This window comes from Aricia agestis, chromosome 3 (assembly GCF_905147365.1).
Source record: "Aricia agestis chromosome 3, ilAriAges1.1, whole genome shotgun sequence".
NCBI lineage: Eukaryota > Metazoa > Arthropoda > Insecta > Lepidoptera > Lycaenidae > Aricia > Aricia agestis.
Genome location: NC_056408.1, coordinates 22,469,664 through 22,485,763, shown reverse-complemented (window position 1 = coordinate 22,485,763; position 16,100 = coordinate 22,469,664). Strand labels below are relative to the sequence as shown.

At 37.5% G+C, this 16,100-nt stretch overlaps 2 protein-coding genes across 4 annotated transcripts; both read left to right on the top strand.

Annotated features, from left to right (window-relative positions):
- Positions 1–198: 198 nt before the first annotated feature.
- LOC121725558 lies at positions 199–1,567 on the top strand. Of its 2 annotated transcripts, XM_042112572.1 has the most exons (2): positions 199–832; positions 896–1,567. In XM_042112572.1, exons 1-2 carry the CDS (start codon positions 289–291, stop codon positions 1,549–1,551), a joined length of 1,200 nt encoding a protein of 399 aa, XP_041968506.1. In that variant the 5' UTR covers positions 199–288; the 3' UTR covers positions 1,552–1,567. The 2 variants fall into 2 exon arrangements, with proteins under 2 accessions (XP_041968506.1, XP_041968504.1); XM_042112570.1 differs by having other exon boundaries at positions 200–1,567.
- Positions 1,568–2,088: 521 nt separating this feature from the next.
- LOC121725565 lies at positions 2,089–12,049 on the top strand. Of its 2 annotated transcripts, none has more exons than XM_042112579.1 (5): positions 2,089–2,394; positions 6,743–6,818; positions 7,201–7,377; positions 11,158–11,272; positions 11,795–12,049. In XM_042112579.1, exons 1-5 carry the CDS (start codon positions 2,383–2,385, stop codon positions 11,910–11,912), a joined length of 498 nt encoding a protein of 165 aa, XP_041968513.1. In that variant the 5' UTR covers positions 2,089–2,382; the 3' UTR covers positions 11,913–12,049. The 2 variants fall into 2 exon arrangements, with proteins under 2 accessions (XP_041968513.1, XP_041968514.1); XM_042112580.1 differs by lacking the exon at positions 2,089–2,394 and adding an exon at positions 3,934–3,958.
- Positions 12,050–16,100: the final 4,051 nt, after the last annotated feature.

Genomic DNA, 16,100 nt, shown 5'->3' with positions numbered 1-16,100 from the left:
TTAAAGTTTTAATGTACGTACGTACTAAAATACCATATTAAAGGGAATTGCTTAAATACTGGTAGCATTATGACCTGATTCTGTTATAAAACATCCTTTTCACTTATGTCAAATTCAAAACAATGAGTCAAAACCAAAACATTGAACATGTGTTTTATAATAATAAAAGCGCAAAAATAATGGTTATATTTTGTATGTGTAGATTATTAGAATAATATCATGTGCATGAGTTATTGTTATTCTATACACATTTTGTTTTATTATAAAATGCTTTAAGTTTGATCAACGATGAAAAAAGTTGAAAATGAATTTAAAAACAAATTTCATTTGCTATACAGCCAAGAAAGCTCGCAAAAAATTATATGGTCTTCGAGTGACTCTAGCGACTATGAAAATGTAAGTCACAAAGAAAATGTTGAATACAGAAAACACCCACCAAACACAAGGAAGAGAAAAAGACGTTGCAGAAATAAGCTGAAAAATGTTTCTAACTTGGATATTGTGTACGCGGAGGATAAACAAACAAGTTCAACAATCACCACTACAAAATCTCCGATCATAAAAATAAATCGCCAGTGCTCCTCACCCATTTTGTCTAAGCCACGAAAATATGTTTCCAGAGACATAAGACAGAAGTCTCCAATAGTCTCCATTCCCCAAACACTAAATTCACAGAAAAGTATAAGAAGTCCAGTTTTAAAGTCCAAAACTATGTCACCAATACAAAGTCCTAGTGTAAGAAAAAAGCTTTTTGCTAGCAAAGACAGACTGTTACTGCATAAAGGTGACCAGTGTGACAATAGTATTTCACTAGACACTATAAAACAATCTAGCAGGGAAATTCCCATGCATAGCAAATCAGTAAATATTTTTTCTACGCTGGGACTAAGGAATGAAAGTCACATAGAAAATAGTAAACCAAAAAATGAAAAGATAACAAGTAAGAACCCAGACCTAGTGAAAAGAGTGAAGTCATATTTTGAAAACCATTTCAACTCCCAAGGCAGTTCTCAAAACTCTATAAGCGAATATGAATCTACACCACTAAGTTACACAAAAACCAGCCAAGAAATTGATATAATATCATTGACTGATGACAATGAAAAATCAAACTCGGAAATGATATCCAGTAAAGATTCAAGCTTGGATATGGACGATACAAAAACATCTAAAATACTGAAGTTGAAAAAAGACGGGCTAGCATACCGCTTGAATTCGTTGTTAAAAAAGCAGACTGCCACCATATCTATGTGGCAAAACGAGAAGTTTTTAGCTAGCAATTCAAAATTCTCAATGCCAAAAGGCGATTTTACCGTGTTCCGAATACTAAATGTGCAATTAAAGTATGGGTGCTACTTGTTGGATGCGAAGGATGTTGACGACCATAGTTTTAGTATAATTATAAACACTCTTCACGTGAATAATGTAAATCTGGAGGATAATAGTTTATTAAGGTTACACAAACCATATGACTGTATTACTATTGATAACTGTAACATAATTGTAAATGTTTTTAAGTTTGAATGTGATAATAGCTATAAACTAAAATAAAATGTGATATTTCTAGTAGTAGTTTTTTTTAACTAATTGGTGCCTTTTTAATATTTTTTTGACATGAGTTTAATATAATAAATTTAATGTTCACTGTCGTGAATGTCCATCCAATCAGAAAACTGAAAACAGGACACCGGTTCTGAATCCTGATAATAGGAAATCTGCAGGAACTGCTTCATGTGTGTTTGATTATTGATAGTTATATTACACATTGGGGTATACATACACAATACAGCACTTATTTGAGCAGGAAAGAATAGGGCAACATTTCTTCAACAAAATACTTATTCGGTTTTAATGTCGCTAGGTATTTTTAAGTATATTTTGAATCTTGCCGCCAAACTGCACAGTTGAAACTGAAAACCTAACTGCTAGAGTAATTATTTTATAAAAGTTGTAGATCAGAAGATTTTTTTTATCAAGTAATAATTATTAAATAATAACTATAATCGTTTATTGAAATCGTCACGGAATCCAAACAAAATATATTAGGACGGCAACACTGAGCGTTGTTTCAGGAGCATTCATGAAAGCTCCGTTCGCGCTCTATATAGAGCTTTCAGTCAATAAGTTCAGTGAGACGAGCTTTCGCGGCACACTAGCCGAGTGTAGCCGAGCTCGATTTTACTGAATAACACAGAATTACAACGTTTTTTACTTTTATATCGTTAGTGGGTATTTTTCACGTGAATTTGTGTACTTAGTTATATTTTTTCTAATAATGATCAAGATAAATATTTGTTTATTATTTTCGATAAAAAGCTAATATGATCGGTGTATTGATTAACTGTTGGTGCTTGTAGTTACTGAGCTACCTGAACAGCCTACATGATTATCAAGGTGAGTTGATTACACAGAGAAATGCGTATATCTACGGTAACACAATACAATGTTTTATGTAATACCCCTGAATAAATAGGAAATTTTAGAACATATTTAGTAAATAAACTAATTTAATATTGGAAAATATTTTATATCTTATTAAGTATATTAAATATATGTATAGTATAAAGTATTAAATATATTTCCGTTGTCTGGTACCTGTAACACAAGTCCTTTAGGTACTTAGCACGGGGCCAGACTGACGTGGTGTGAAGCGTCCATAGATATTATTATTATTATTATTATATCTGTTTATTAATGAAAGAATCGATGTAGATTATCTTTAAAAATTTTTAACAAAATATCTAGTATCCATAGGTAGAGCTTTTCCGATCAACAAGATTATTATTATTAGTGAGTAATTACTTAATTTTATTTAAAAATCTTATTAATGTAACTTTATTTTCTAATATTCTTAATATACTAAAATATGTTTACAATTTTGTGTTTTACCTCCACTATATCAGGCGTTTGATATTCATGCGTTTCCCCTAGCTCTTGTTATTAAATTAAGCAAAGGGGCCTTAACAGTTAACACATTGTTGAATATTGATAGCTCGTAAACAGGAGTCGTAGGACAGGTGTAAAATAATGCGGTGTGTATATTTATGATTTAGTTATATGAAGGACGAGCTTTTGCCCGCGGCTTCGCTCGCGTTAAGAAGTATTAATATAATTTACAAACTTTCATCCCCTATTTGAACCCCTTGGGGTTGGAATTTATCAAAATCCTTTCTTAGCGGATGCCTACGTCATAACATCTACCTGCATGCCAAATTTCAGCCCAATCCGTCCAGTGGTTTGGGCTGTGCGTTGATAGATCACTACGTCAATCAGTCACCTTTGAGCTTTATATATATAGATAGTACAGTTTATTTGTACTTATAACGATCGGTTGTAGACAGTGTTCTGTATTAGGTATCGGAAACTGTCGAGAACGAAGTTACCCTGTTATTCCAATTTACCACGTTTCGATCTATCTTGCTAGGTTCTAAAGTTGTAAACTGCAGCTTTCTTCGACCGTACATATGAGTTATTTAAACACTTCAAGGTTAATAGAGGTCAATATTAATTTATCGACTCTCGTACGGTAAGTACCTCAACTAATTAGACCTTGTTTATAAGCTGTAAACATACGAGAATATATTATTACTTAACTAAAAATAAAAAAATCTGAAATAATTAATAATTATTATTCTAGACCAAACGTTATAATATTTAAAGAAACGAAAAAACTATACTTTTAACTATCTAAACATTTTCACACCAGCAGCGTTGCGCCGCAAATCTTGAAAATTAATGCTGTTATTAAAATTGTGTAGACATCATAATATCTGGTTTATGTAACATATTTTCGAGCTTTTTTACTTCGCCGTACGCCGTGTAATATATCATGTAATATACTATATCAAACAGTATTACGGACAACAAACAAACGAGTTTAACTGTTTACCCTAATGTAGTCTATAAATAGTCGTTGCTCTTAACTGTACTGGCTTCGCATAGAGAGCGATGACTCAAGGTAATAGTTTCCATCAGTACCTAATGGAAAATTTGTATTGTATTATTCAGCAATTAGATAGGGCAGATGACCCGGTTTTGGCCATTTTAAGAGATTCGTCGACTTTGATCCCTTCATAATCGATAGTTTTAGTTGTAAAGAGCATGATTGTTTAAAAAAAGTATTTAAAAATATGTTGTTCTTGCTTTGCAAAACATGTTTTTTAAGAAATTCAAATACGTAAAGAAAAATTTGAAAAAGAAAAAAAAATTTCACTTTGTGCCACTTGTGGCCAGATTTACTCCATTTATGGCCACATTCCGTGCCAGTTTTGGCCACCAAAAAATAAAACACAAATATATGCATATTAATCTAGATTTATTTATTATTCATCTTAAAAATTAAAGAGATTTTTCTTTTAGGTATGGAATGAATACATTTGCTATATACTCATAAAATGATTCCCCAGTCATCCAACCTTTGTCGGTTTTTCCGACTCCCCATCCATCTGGTGCATTATCAATAACATCAGAACTCATTCTCTTGTATTTGTACACAGTTAACGGAGGGGCATATTGACCAGCAGCATTAACTGTGAAAAGGGTCGTTATATTATCTTTGTCGCTATTTTTTGACGTGTCATAAACATGTTGTCCTTTTTCAGCTAAGACAAGACTTCCTTTTGGTGCCAGAAAGAAAGCAGTTTCGTCACAGTTCCATACTCGCAAAGGATCTTCTAGAATTTTGAGGTTTTCTTCACCCAATAACGATGAAACTTCTTTAAACCAGTTCCGAATTTTTTCCTCAGTTATCAAGGCACGAGCCTTATTGATATATTCAGCATGTTTTTGGCTAATGGCGGCTCTCGACATAGGCGAACGCGTCTGCAGACGCGTTGGCCCAATGTGTAGAACGGGCGTTCGCGCGTTGGCCAACGTCTAAATACCTACGGCCAACGCGCGAACGCCCGTTCTACACATTGGGCCAACGCGTCTGCAGACGCGTTGGCCAACGCGTTCGCCTATGTCGAGAGCCGCCATAAGGTCAGGATGCCTTGTCATAAACCCGTCGAACCAAGACCTGGAAGGTCTATTATTAATAAAAGGTGTCTTAAGTTGTCCTTTTATGACTACTTTTTTGACCGAATCTAATAGACCTTCCTTATTGATTGGAAATCCAGCACGAGCACAATCTTTAATCCATAAGACAATTTCTCTTTCTATGTCACTTCCAAGAACGGCCTGGGGTCCCACATGTCCAGATGTTTCTGGGGCTTTTCCAGAAAGTTTATGCCGCAAAGTAGTTCGAGGTACATTAAAGTCTCTACTAGCAGTGGCAACCGGCATCCCCTTTCTGATTGCGTTCAATGCTTGTGTCACTTTGTGCGGAGAATATTGAAATAATTTTCTTTTCACATCATCTACTTTATTTTTCTTCGGAAGCCTCGACATTTTGTTTTTCTGAAAATAGCGAAAACTATCAGAACACATATTAAAAAGTCAATAACAAAAACATGTGGCCAGAATTGGGGTTCCTATGGGCACCATCTTTGGCCAGCTGTGTGGCCAAAGATGGTGAATCTTATAATTTAGGTACCATTAGTGGCCACCTACGAATAACCTCACTTCTTAAAAGTGTGGCGGTAAAATAACTTTATTTCTACTGAGACAGTATGTTTCTTATGTAATATTAACATATACGTCCAAAAAATAAACAAAGATTCCGAAAATTACAACTGATTACTCACCCGCTCGCCTTATTGTTTTTGCTAAGAATAACCACATTTCACGACCGTCTACAAAAAATGGTGTATTACGTCAAAGTGAAATTTGACATATCACCACTGTCATCGGTAAAAGTGTTGCCATATTTCAATATTTTAAAAACCGTACATCATAAAGTAACGTTATTGTCTATGCCTTAATAACACCGCTCGGAAGTCCAAAATGGCCAAAAAGGGGTCAGTGGCCAAAACCGGAGCATCTGCCCTAAGTACTGTGACTTTGAATTATTTTTACAATTCGGAAAAACTTCTGAAAATCCGTTATAGATTTTATTTATATTTTATGACGAGAAACCAGCAGACTGAATCGCACTATCAAAGTTTTCTCAGTTCGTATAAACCATGTAATACCGCATCTAACAACTTAGACTGTCCCCAACAAACAATCTTACCATTAGATACTAGAATAGATTTGGAATAGTTAAATGATTATTCTATGATCTATCGCTGGTAAAGCGATACCAATGCTCACAGCTCTATGCTCGCTCGGTTCGATCCTCGACTCCTGGCGCTTATACTTACAAACCATTTCCATCCATTTCATCCCCGCAAATAAATCCACAATCGCGCAAGAACTTTTGTCCGTAATTCTACGTCTAAAGATTGTCTGGCAGATTAAAGTGTTGTTAGCAGTAAGACCGCCTATTTGTACATACTATATAGGTACCTACATAGTTTTCCTATAATGTGTTTTTAAGTAAGTAAGTACAAGTTTAATTTTAAGTTGTAGAAATAAAGAATTTTCTATTATATTCTTTTCCACGTCCCGGGATTCAAAGAATTTCCATATCCATCAAAATCGGTTCAAACTTTATTATGTAGAGAACTAGATCCCTAACTGTCAGATAAGCTTTCGCATATTTATACCATAAAGTTAATAATAAAGTACCTTAGGTACCTATATTAACTTTATGATTTATACCTAATATTAATGCTTCGATCGTGGGAATCACAGACACAATAGATATTCATTAATATAATTGTTGTGTAGGTATTTAACATTAAATATTTTTTATTTCCAGATCAGCACGATGGAATCAAGGGAAAGCAGGTGCTTACTGCTGTTTGCCTGCTGCATCTTTGCCTGGATAGATAGCGGTAAGAGTTTGGATAGATAGATAGATAGCGGGTATACCTATCCATATTAGGTATCTACGTAAAACGTTATAGCCATATTATCTTAGTTGCTTAATTTGATGACGGCTTGCCATCGGACGAAGGCGCCAGCTGCATACAAATCGTATTCGTAGTAGCATATATTAAAGTAGTAACGTCGATTGATCATTATTGCTACACAAGAGATAACATTAGTAGATATATTATAATATTATCAATTTAGGCAAAAACGGTGACTGAACATGGCCACAGTGAGCAAATAAGTATTATAAACCCTCTTTCCCTGAACCTTGACAGTTTTTTTATGGAAGTCGCAAGAGCCCTTATTTTTTTAACTTCTGACAAACCTTAGTTACGTTTACAGCGTACAGCATAGACTGCTTCAAGTGCGTTTCAATGAACGGGCGCTTCCCGGCGTGCGACGACCCCTTCCACAACAACCACTCGCTGCAGATGCTGGAGGCGCCGTGCATGGGCGGGCGCAAGGGCCGCGACGGCCTCTTCCCGGCCACCTCGTGCATCAAGATCGCCGGCGTCTTCGGTCAGTAGTAACACACATACACACACACTTACTGCAGATGATGGAGGCGCTGCCGCTGCAGGGCCGTCTCTAGCCCATGTGGCGCCCGTGTGCAAATATTACCCTAGCGCCCCCTAGAAAGTACATGGTCAAAATCAATTTAAGTAGGTATTTTGTGAATATTTTAAGTGCCTACGTGTAGCCGCTATTTGTATGCTTAATGGCCAAAAAAATCACATATTTTATTGTATGGGATTGTAGGTATCCTTAAATATTTAATGTATTTTGTTTTGAGTATTTTATTAAGAGGCAACAGAAATACATAATCTGAGAATTTCAACTCTCTAGCATAGAGAATATAATGAATGCCATCTAAGACCTGTCTATGACCAGAATAAATATGAGGTAGGCCGTAAGACGCTTAAACCGACTAAAAGTTAATCCTTTTTTTATGACCAGACCACCTCAAAGTCTAATGACCTTGAGGTGGTCTAATCTGGTAGGGGTCTGCTCTTGACCTTCTTCTGTGGAACATCGCCGGCATCGGCTACGTTTGGTCTGCTATCCAGATGACACATACATGCTGGCCCACGGAGACATGTTTGAGGAGACAATACGCCTGGCGTGGGTGAGTCTCAGGTTGTGGCGCTTATAGAAGCGTTAAGGCTGCGAGTCGCAGTCGAAAAGACGTAGGAAATGCTTTTATATGGGCCCCGGAAGCACCGCCCCCGCGGAAGCATCATCGCGCATCGCAGAGATGTGGAGGAAAGTGTGCCGATTGGCGCTGAAATGCAGTTCTTGGGTTTGGTCCTTGATTCTGCATGGATCTTTAATACCCCTCATTTTCGTCGATTGGCACTAAAACTGAAGAAGATGGCTATGGCCCTGAATTCCCTTCTGCCAAAGTCTGTGGTCCAGGCCAGGCCAGGTCCAGGCCCACCTGCAGACGAGACAGCTTTATACAGCGGTCTTGAAGTTCTGTTTGGGTGGAACACAAAGGCGCCAGGAATAGACAGCTGCTCAGAAGCCCGCAGCATACTACGCTGCTATCGAACCGTTAGCTGGTGAAGTGGCGTTGGCGCTGAAAGGGTCCCCTCCATGAGATCTGGAGGCTCGCGTGTTGTCGGAGGGTGTATCAACACACAGCCGAGTTTAAAAAGCGAGGAGAGCGGGTGCTACCAGACCTGGCAGCCCGATGACGCATGTTATTACAAGACGCACCTGGCAAAACCAGATGGCGTCCCCAATTGCCGGCCGCCGAACTGTGAAAGCGATCCGGTCGATACTACAACAGTGAATTGCACGTTCAAGGGGCGCCCTTACCTTCGCTCATCACCTGGACCATACGGACAGGAGGAAACCATCGCCTAGGTGCCACCACAGCCTGAGAAAGACGATACAGCGCAGCATACGCTCATTGAACGGTATGCTAGGGCTGAGCAACGGGCTGAGTTTTGCGCCGTCCTTGTATTGGACCTTACTACTTATTGGGAGGCAGTAGCTTATACCCTCTGCGAAACTGTTATGTTGCAAACGGAGGCTGCATAAAGAGAGCGGGAAGCAAATTAATACGCAGATCCAATGAGAAGGAGGTACGGAGGGCGTAGGCTGCACGGTGCCCGGTGCGACCGCAAGGGCGCCGTCAAGAGTACATATTTTGTTTGTGATCTTGTTGTTTTACCGGCGAAACCGCGCTTACGCGAGGACGCATATAAATCCAGCCTGACGTGAGTCACGAGGCTCTAATTTTGGCGCCTATTTTGACGACAAATATAATCTTTATTTATGTGTTTTAAGAATCATTTCACGTTGAAAAATAAAGTTTCTATTTATGTTGCAAAAGCCGAGCCGCTTGAGGCGCGCTTTTTGCTGTAATTCGACAAATATAAGAAGAGCTCTGGATGCTTCACAAAATGTATTCAAACTGGAGTTCTTTTTAGTTTTTACGTTGGTCAATAAAGCGCGGCGGCCGACCAACGCGGGCGCGCGCCGAGTTCCGACTTCTACGCCGCGTTCGGCGCCCCTAGGACCGCGGCGCCCGTGTGCAACGCACACCCTGCACCTAAGGGAAAGACGCCCCTGTGCCGCTGCATAAGCTAAAGACTGTAGCTAAAGACAGTGTAGTATCTCCCCATAATAACAGACATTAGACAAATTAAGACTCTTTCCATGCCAAAAAAAATAAATATTTAAGTACTTAATTTATACGTTTTGAGATTACGGCCGCGCCATCATGGGTTCGAATGGCGCGGCCGTAATCTCAAAAAGGATATTATTTCAATTTTAAATGCCTTTCCTTAATGTCAGTTAACCTGGGGCTGCTACTAAAATCAAGGCTATTTAGGCTATTTGTGACAGCCGCGTGCGTCTATAAATGTATGGAAAACGCTGCTAAAATTGCCAGTCTCAACACTCACAACTCACCAGTCAAAATCAATCAGATGAAGCTATTTCTGATAGGTAAACAAAACTATGACGCCAGTTACCTACTGAGAAGTGAGGACTGAGGACGTACACCCATAGACTTAATATATATTATAGGTTTATGCTTACACCTATTTCTACGAATTGGCCATCAATTCGTCATTCAGACATTTCAACAGTTATAATAAAACTGACGTCTGACGCCAACTCATTTTACTCGAGTGCCGTAGTATATTGCTATTGTATACCTAACGATTAATGAATCTATATATTAATACGTGAGAGAAAAACTTTGTAACCCTTTTTACGAAAAATGGGGAAACGTAGGTGCATGAAATTTCGCACAGTTATAGTTTATATGGTGAATGAGTGCATCGAGCTAATATTATTTTAAAATAATGCCTTTATCATATATATTTTTAACAAATAAATCGTTACACACACTACGACACTACTACTAGGAAAAGTCTGAGATCAGAGACAAGAATTGAAAAAAACTATGATGTAGTAAATATTTTTTACAAAATATAGGTAGTAGTCCTAATGTCGTTGCAAGTAAGGTCGAATTTCGACCATTGGGCAAACTCTAGTTATAAGTAAGTACTCCACGCGCGAGCTTCAAGAAATTTGAAGGAATGTTGCAGGGAATACCGATTACTTTTACCTTTGCGCTTACGGCTTACCAGATCCACAGAATCTAACTTCTAAAGCCTACGCTAGCGCGCGGAGAGCTAGCTTTGGTGTGTCATTTCAAACTGCTCAATTTTAGGTATAGGGTACCTACATACTACATAGTACATAGTAGTCTACTCTGATAGTAGGTCCTACCGCCTACGCCTAGTCGCCTACCTACCAATTTAAATATTATGAAAGGTGTCGTTGAATTTGACATTGAAATCTTCATTGAGCATACCAACTTACGGCCGTTCCCAATATTTGATCTATCTCTGGTTTTGCCCTACTAGGGATAGGAATAGCTCAGATTAGACATTAGAGACATATAATTTATGTCAATTGTGAGCTATTCCTATCTCTAGTAGGGCAAAACCAGAGATAGATCAAATATTGGGAACGGCCGTTAAGCATTAATTGGATTCTGGTTTTAAAGCCTTTATGGCTCTGTTCAGACGACACTGGCAACTGGCAAGTCGATCACGGTGCGTAAACTCATTTGGATGTGAGAGGTCGTTGGGTTCGATTCTGAAACTAAAATTGTCCATGACCAAATCGAGTAGGTATTCGGGTTCTGATTTTTCCTGCACAAGCGAATCAACATGTGTGGTGGTCTTCGAATTCCATTTTAAAATTCACATACTAAAATACGCATACTAAAATGACCCAAATGCTAATGGATGTAACGCCTAGTTTTCTGTACAGACGACACTGGGGAGTCGATCACGGTGCGCGGTTGCGGGCTGGACTCGGGCACGGCGACCACCGACACGGAGATCATCCGCATGTCGCACTGCGGCCGCTTCTACTACAACGACAGGTTGGTTTCTTTTTTTTTATAAAATGAGGGGGGCAAACGAGCAAACGGGTCACCTGATAGACGTAGCTCATGGACACTCGCAACATCAGAAGAGCTGCAGGTTTTTAAGAGCAGCCTTTTAAGAGGAATACGCGCTCTTTTGAAGGTTCCGCATCAAAGTGCTGTAATTAACATGGTTTCATCCACCAATATTTGGGTTTTACAGCCTTGATCCTCAAAAAGAACGTCATGGTTATTAAGAAAGAAATATTTTGCAAAATGTTCTAAGTGATGTATCATAGTATTAAGTAAGTAAGTATACGATATTCGATATCGGACCGATATTTAGAAAAAACATAAAAAATATTGATGTCCTAAGACCTTCTAATTCCTTAGACTGTCGACTGCTTTTAGTACCTACCGCGTTGGTACCCAATCAAAATCCCAATCTTTATCGTATCTAATGTCTATTCTGTATTATAGTTTGACCATCACCTTTTTGCATCATGCATTGCAAGTTGCAACATCTGTCCTTTGTGTCAGGTACGTGCACGGCTGCCTGCAGAGCTGCAACGACGCGGACGCCTGCAACAGCGCCTCAACCAACCTGCCGCTGCACGCGCTCATACCTCTCGCCCTCTACCTGGTGGTGAGGAGCTAACACCACGTCAAAGTTTAGACGACCAACACTAGATGGCGCTACACTGTCAAGTCATAGTTTTCTCAACTACCCTATTTCTCATACTAAAAATACTAAAATCTTCCTAATGAAATTTTAAAATGAAATTTTTAATGAAAACAGCATTTAACTATTCAGTCTTAGATGAATGATTGGTCTCGCGCTCGCGTTACAACAACGTCGGAGTAGGTACTTGAAAAATGCGGCAACAAATCATACGCCTGATAAGGCGTCTGGCGTAACCGCGCCAGTCGCGCCGCAAGCTTCGGGTGAGGTAGATGTGTCGATAATTTTCGAAATTTTAAGTTACGTCCGTAGCAAAATGCCAGTTTGCGTAGTAAGACTATGCAATAATAACACTACAAGAAACAAGAAAGGTACTGGCATCACATACTATCAGTAAATCTATACTAATATTATAAATGCGAAAGTATCTCTGTCTGTCTGTCTGTCTGTCTGTCTGTCTGTCTGTCTGTCTCGCTTTCACGCCAAAACTACTGAACCGATTGCAATGAAATTTTGTACACAGTTATTCTAGAGTCTGAGAAAGGACATAGGCTACATTTTGATGTGGGAAAATATCTTATTTCCATGAAAATATCGATGAAAATTACTTCGCATTGCGCGTGGCCAGCGCTCATCCCGGGGGTCCTGGGTTCGAGTCCCGCAGGCGGAACAAAAAGTTTTCAATGTTCCTGGGTCTTGGATGTGTATTAAAATAAAATTTCAAAAATCTTAAATATATTTTATGTATAATATTATAAAAAATCCAGAAATATATCGACGCGATGCAATGAACATTTTAGTTCTAATACGATTCAACAGATGGCGCTTTTTTTTACTTCGTTGGAACATAGAACTAATCATACTTATTAGTTAGGTATTATGTTTTTGTTTATAGTTTTTAATACGTTAGAATATTATGTTTAATAATATTATCACTTGCTATAATAATAATCAATCTATCTTATCTTATAGAACTCCTACTGCATTTCTAAGGAGTTCGAGTGTGTTGTGTTGGCCTATATTCCATCCAGAAAATATATCAATGCAATCAACATTTTAATTCTAATATATGAAAACAGATGGCGCTTTAATTTTTACTTCATTATTATAACAGAACTAATCATACCTACTTTATTATATATTATTGTTTTTATTCATAACTAGCTGTTGCCCGCGACTTCGTCCGCGTGGACTTTAGTTTATAGCGCGCGGTGTCAACAAAATTTGTGTCAAATTTAAAAACTTTTTAAAACCCTGGTAAGTGGTACCCCTCTTAGGGCCGCGCTACACCGGAATGGCAGCGCTGAAAGTGCTCGCCTCGCCGCTGCCATTCCGGTGTAGCGCGGCCCTTAATTAATCAAAATACCCAAAAACAGCTGTGCAGTATGCACATAATCTGTACTAATATTATGAATGCGAAAGTATCTCTGTCTGTCTGTCTGTCTGTCAGTCTCGCTTTCACGCCAAACGCCAAAACTACCGAACCGATTGTAATGAAATTTTGTATACTGATAGTCTAAAGCCTGAGAAAGGACATAGGCTACTTTTTTACTGGAAAAAAGGGAAGTAAGGGTCGTAAATTTGTTAAAAAAATTCATAATAGATGGCGCCGTGCGTCTTCTACATCGCGCTGACGCTTGCTCAAAAGTCTTTCTATAAGAGGTGGTATCATCTTACATTTAAGTCTCGATTTTTTTCGATTGTTATATCTATTCTACGGTATTAAATAACTCAGTACTTTATCTGTGCAGTGACGTAACCTTAAGACCAAATTTCACCAACGACTGTTAAAGTTAATGCTCGAATTAGTATCACGTTAGCTGTTTTGTTTTTCATATGAATGAAAGAGAAGACAGGATATTTTAACAAGCTGTAACACTAACAGACGTTGGTGAAATTGGGGCTAAACCTATCAATGATAAATAGTTTATGGGTAAAGTTGTGTAATTGGGGGGCTAAATAAGCTTTAAAATTTGGCATAATATATAAAGTTTAACATACAAAAATGAAGTACTTATTGTTTGCACACTGCACAGCTGTATTGATTTAAGGGGTACCGGGGTTTTTTTTATAAAAGCTTTTGACACCAATTTTGTTGACATCGCGCGCTTTAAACTGAAGTCCACGCGGACGAAGTCGCGGGCAACAGCTAGTATTATATAAATCGTCATAAACACAGAAAAATAATATAAACCTGAAAATTCGGATCGGAGTACCGCTTGATGTTCAGTGTTGCCAATTACCATAAACTAAAAATTCCCAAATTTTTCTGAGATTGTGATCTTATTTATTTATTTATTATATCTTATTTTTTTATATTTACATAGTGGCTGAGTGGATGAGCGCATTAAAATCTCTAGCTAGGGTAGCTGGTTCGAATCCCGCCAACGGAACAAAAAGTTTTCAAAGTTCCTGGATCATGATTGTGTATTAATAAAAATGAATTATGAGTATCATATTATAATAAAAATCTTAAATACAGGTTTATATTTTATGTAAGTACACAATACAGTAACAAATGAGAAAACAAATTTAACATTTGCTTTTTTATGACTCATTCTTAACTTTCGTTAAACTTCCTACCATTGTTTTTGTATTGTTTTCTCATCAATATTGTACCCATTATATTTCGTTGACCTAAACAACGTTGTTATTTTATCGCATGCATGACTTTATTCCAATGGTAAAGTTTATCAGCGGGGCTAAAATGGTCGCTTTGAAGAATCATGATATGAATCATAATATGATACATTTTTCTAAAATCGCAAAATGCAACTCTGCATGCAATTCATTTCTGTATTTTTGTACTGATTTGACATTTGTCAGTTTGACAGTTTTGACAATTCATTTGCTGGATTGATTGAGAGGAATTGCTAAATGTGACCATTTTAGCCCCGCTGGTGATTGAAAAATCAGCACTTACTATACAATAATAATAAATTACAAGACCACAGCAACTAATTTTTCCCCATTGATTGGGCACCAGTCACGTATCTGGCAACCCGATTATCTACGCACACAACAATATTTGTGCATTGTTTTACACACACTACAATATTGAGGTGCCGCATTCGGGAATCTGTGTTTTCTATACAGCGCGGTATCTAGTCGAGCGCGCGCGCGAGACCAATCATTTATCTAAGTATTCAGTGCTGTCTTTGTCTATCATATTGTGACTGTTTCAATGTGCCAGGGTAAGACAAGTCTTGTATTTCGCTGTGTAAAAATTTTTACTAACCAGTAAGCATAGCTGGGCACCGTAATCATATAGTTAACTTCGTTAATCGTTAATCCGTTAAAAAAAGTTAGCTTCGTTAAACGTTAAAGCGTTATATTTCGGACGAATTAACGCAAGTTAACCTTATTCGTTAATCCGTTAATATTAACATTAATCGTTAATCCGTTAATAATATATATTATAACTTATATCATTGCGTTGGTAAGGTGTACATACAAAACCTGCTGATTTAGGTTCTGGAAGTTAACAGGTTAGGGACAAAGTAAAATTAATTAACGATTAACGGATTAACGAGTTAATGCCCAGCTATGCCAGTAAGGATATTTAAATTACAAAACTTGGGTTCTGTTAGTCGACATCTGTTCCAAGTTGTAAATTTAATTATCAAATTTTGACTTGCAAGTTGCAGGACAATGGTGTCTTGTTACAGTTTTGTAGCGACATCTATAAGAAAACTAGCTGATAGGATTTAGGCCTTGCCTTTTTTATAGTTTTACAGAGAAATATTAATTTATACGCATTATATTAACTTAGGTAACGCGGCGGGTTAGGCTAAGCTCAAATAAATAGAGACGATATTATTAAAAGCGAACCATTAGGTAATTTCATTCTAAAACGGACTCAGCTTTGCCATTACCTTAACCTAGTCGATATCGCCACGATATCGTTATTTAAATATAATATATTTTTTAGTTTTTCTACAGATATGGTATGAAAACTAAAAAAAAACAATTATTATTGTATGAAAAAATCCGGCCTAAATTATGGCTGTTTGTATCTACTTATGGAATTGTTTAAATGTAACATAATTATTATTGTTATAAAATATAGCATTTATTGCGCACTTTTACACTTGTGATAAGTAAGAGCACAATATAACATTATAAGTACTTACTTAATATCATGTTATTTTGTATCATAAGTAT